Source organism: Carlito syrichta, unplaced genomic scaffold (assembly GCF_000164805.1).
Source record: "Carlito syrichta isolate Samal-C Ts95f unplaced genomic scaffold, Tarsius_syrichta-2.0.1 Scaffold308892, whole genome shotgun sequence".
Taxonomy (NCBI): Eukaryota; Metazoa; Chordata; class Mammalia; order Primates; family Tarsiidae; genus Carlito; species Carlito syrichta.
In genome coordinates, this window is record NW_007252988.1 from 170,206 (window position 1) to 171,072 (window position 867).

The 867-nt window shown below is 36.0% G+C and overlaps 1 protein-coding gene across 1 annotated transcript in view; it reads right to left on the reverse strand.

Moving 5' to 3' along the window:
- Positions 1–708: 708 nt before the first annotated feature.
- Positions 709–867, reverse strand: part of LOC103268771 (protocadherin beta-14-like) — a 13,069-nt gene continuing 12,910 nt past the window's right edge. Inside the window, 1 exon segment of the mRNA XM_008066367.2 lies at positions 709–867. Coding sequence (XP_008064558.2) covers positions 709–867 — 159 coding nt within the window.

The following is an 867-nucleotide window of genomic DNA, read 5'->3' on the forward strand; positions in this document are numbered from 1 at the left end:
ATATAATCTTAATCCAAACAATATTTTGATTTTATTTTTAATAAAACAATATCTACCAACACATATATCATTCAAAAACATTTTTGAGGAAAATGCCTAAGTGCAGAAAAATTATCTGTGATATTTGGCAGAAATTACAATGGAAAGATTGAGTATACTAAAACAAACAAACAAGCAACTTAGATAACATCTTAAAAACCAACCTAACCAGATAACAAGCAATCATGTTTTTATTCATATCATGCATTTTTCTCTATAATAATACTATTGATTATGTACAACGTGTTTAGGTTAGAGGATTCAATCAGAACACCCATAAATATGAATGCAACAAGAGTGCAATTAAACTTGAAGAAAAAATGACGTAAATGTGAATAAATTATTTGAGTTTGCATTGTGGAACAAAAGCCAAGCAAATTCCTGCTCCCTTAATGTATAAAGAAAAGCAGCGGAGACCAAAGGGAGGCCCACACTTTACCGGTATGATGACCGCTTGTATACCTAATCCTAAATTGTACCCCACATCTTTAAAATAATTTTAAAAAGAAAAGCAGAAAATAGACCTACATTTTAGAAATTTCTGAAAACTCAAGTAAAATGAAATTTCCCAAAATGAAGAATTGTACATTAGAATGAATAAAATTTCAAAGAGACCCATTTTACAAGTTCTGCATCATAATCTGATCCCAAATTAAACCCAAAAACTATTCAGAAAGGTGGGTCTTTCTCCATTTCACTGCCCTGGGGCAGAAAATTAGGGACAATCGGCTTCAGGAACTGGAACTCGCCGGCCCCCGAGCCCCCCGTCAGGCACACCTCATACCCGCAGCTCCGCGACAGCGTCCCGGCGCCGCCGACGGCCGCCAG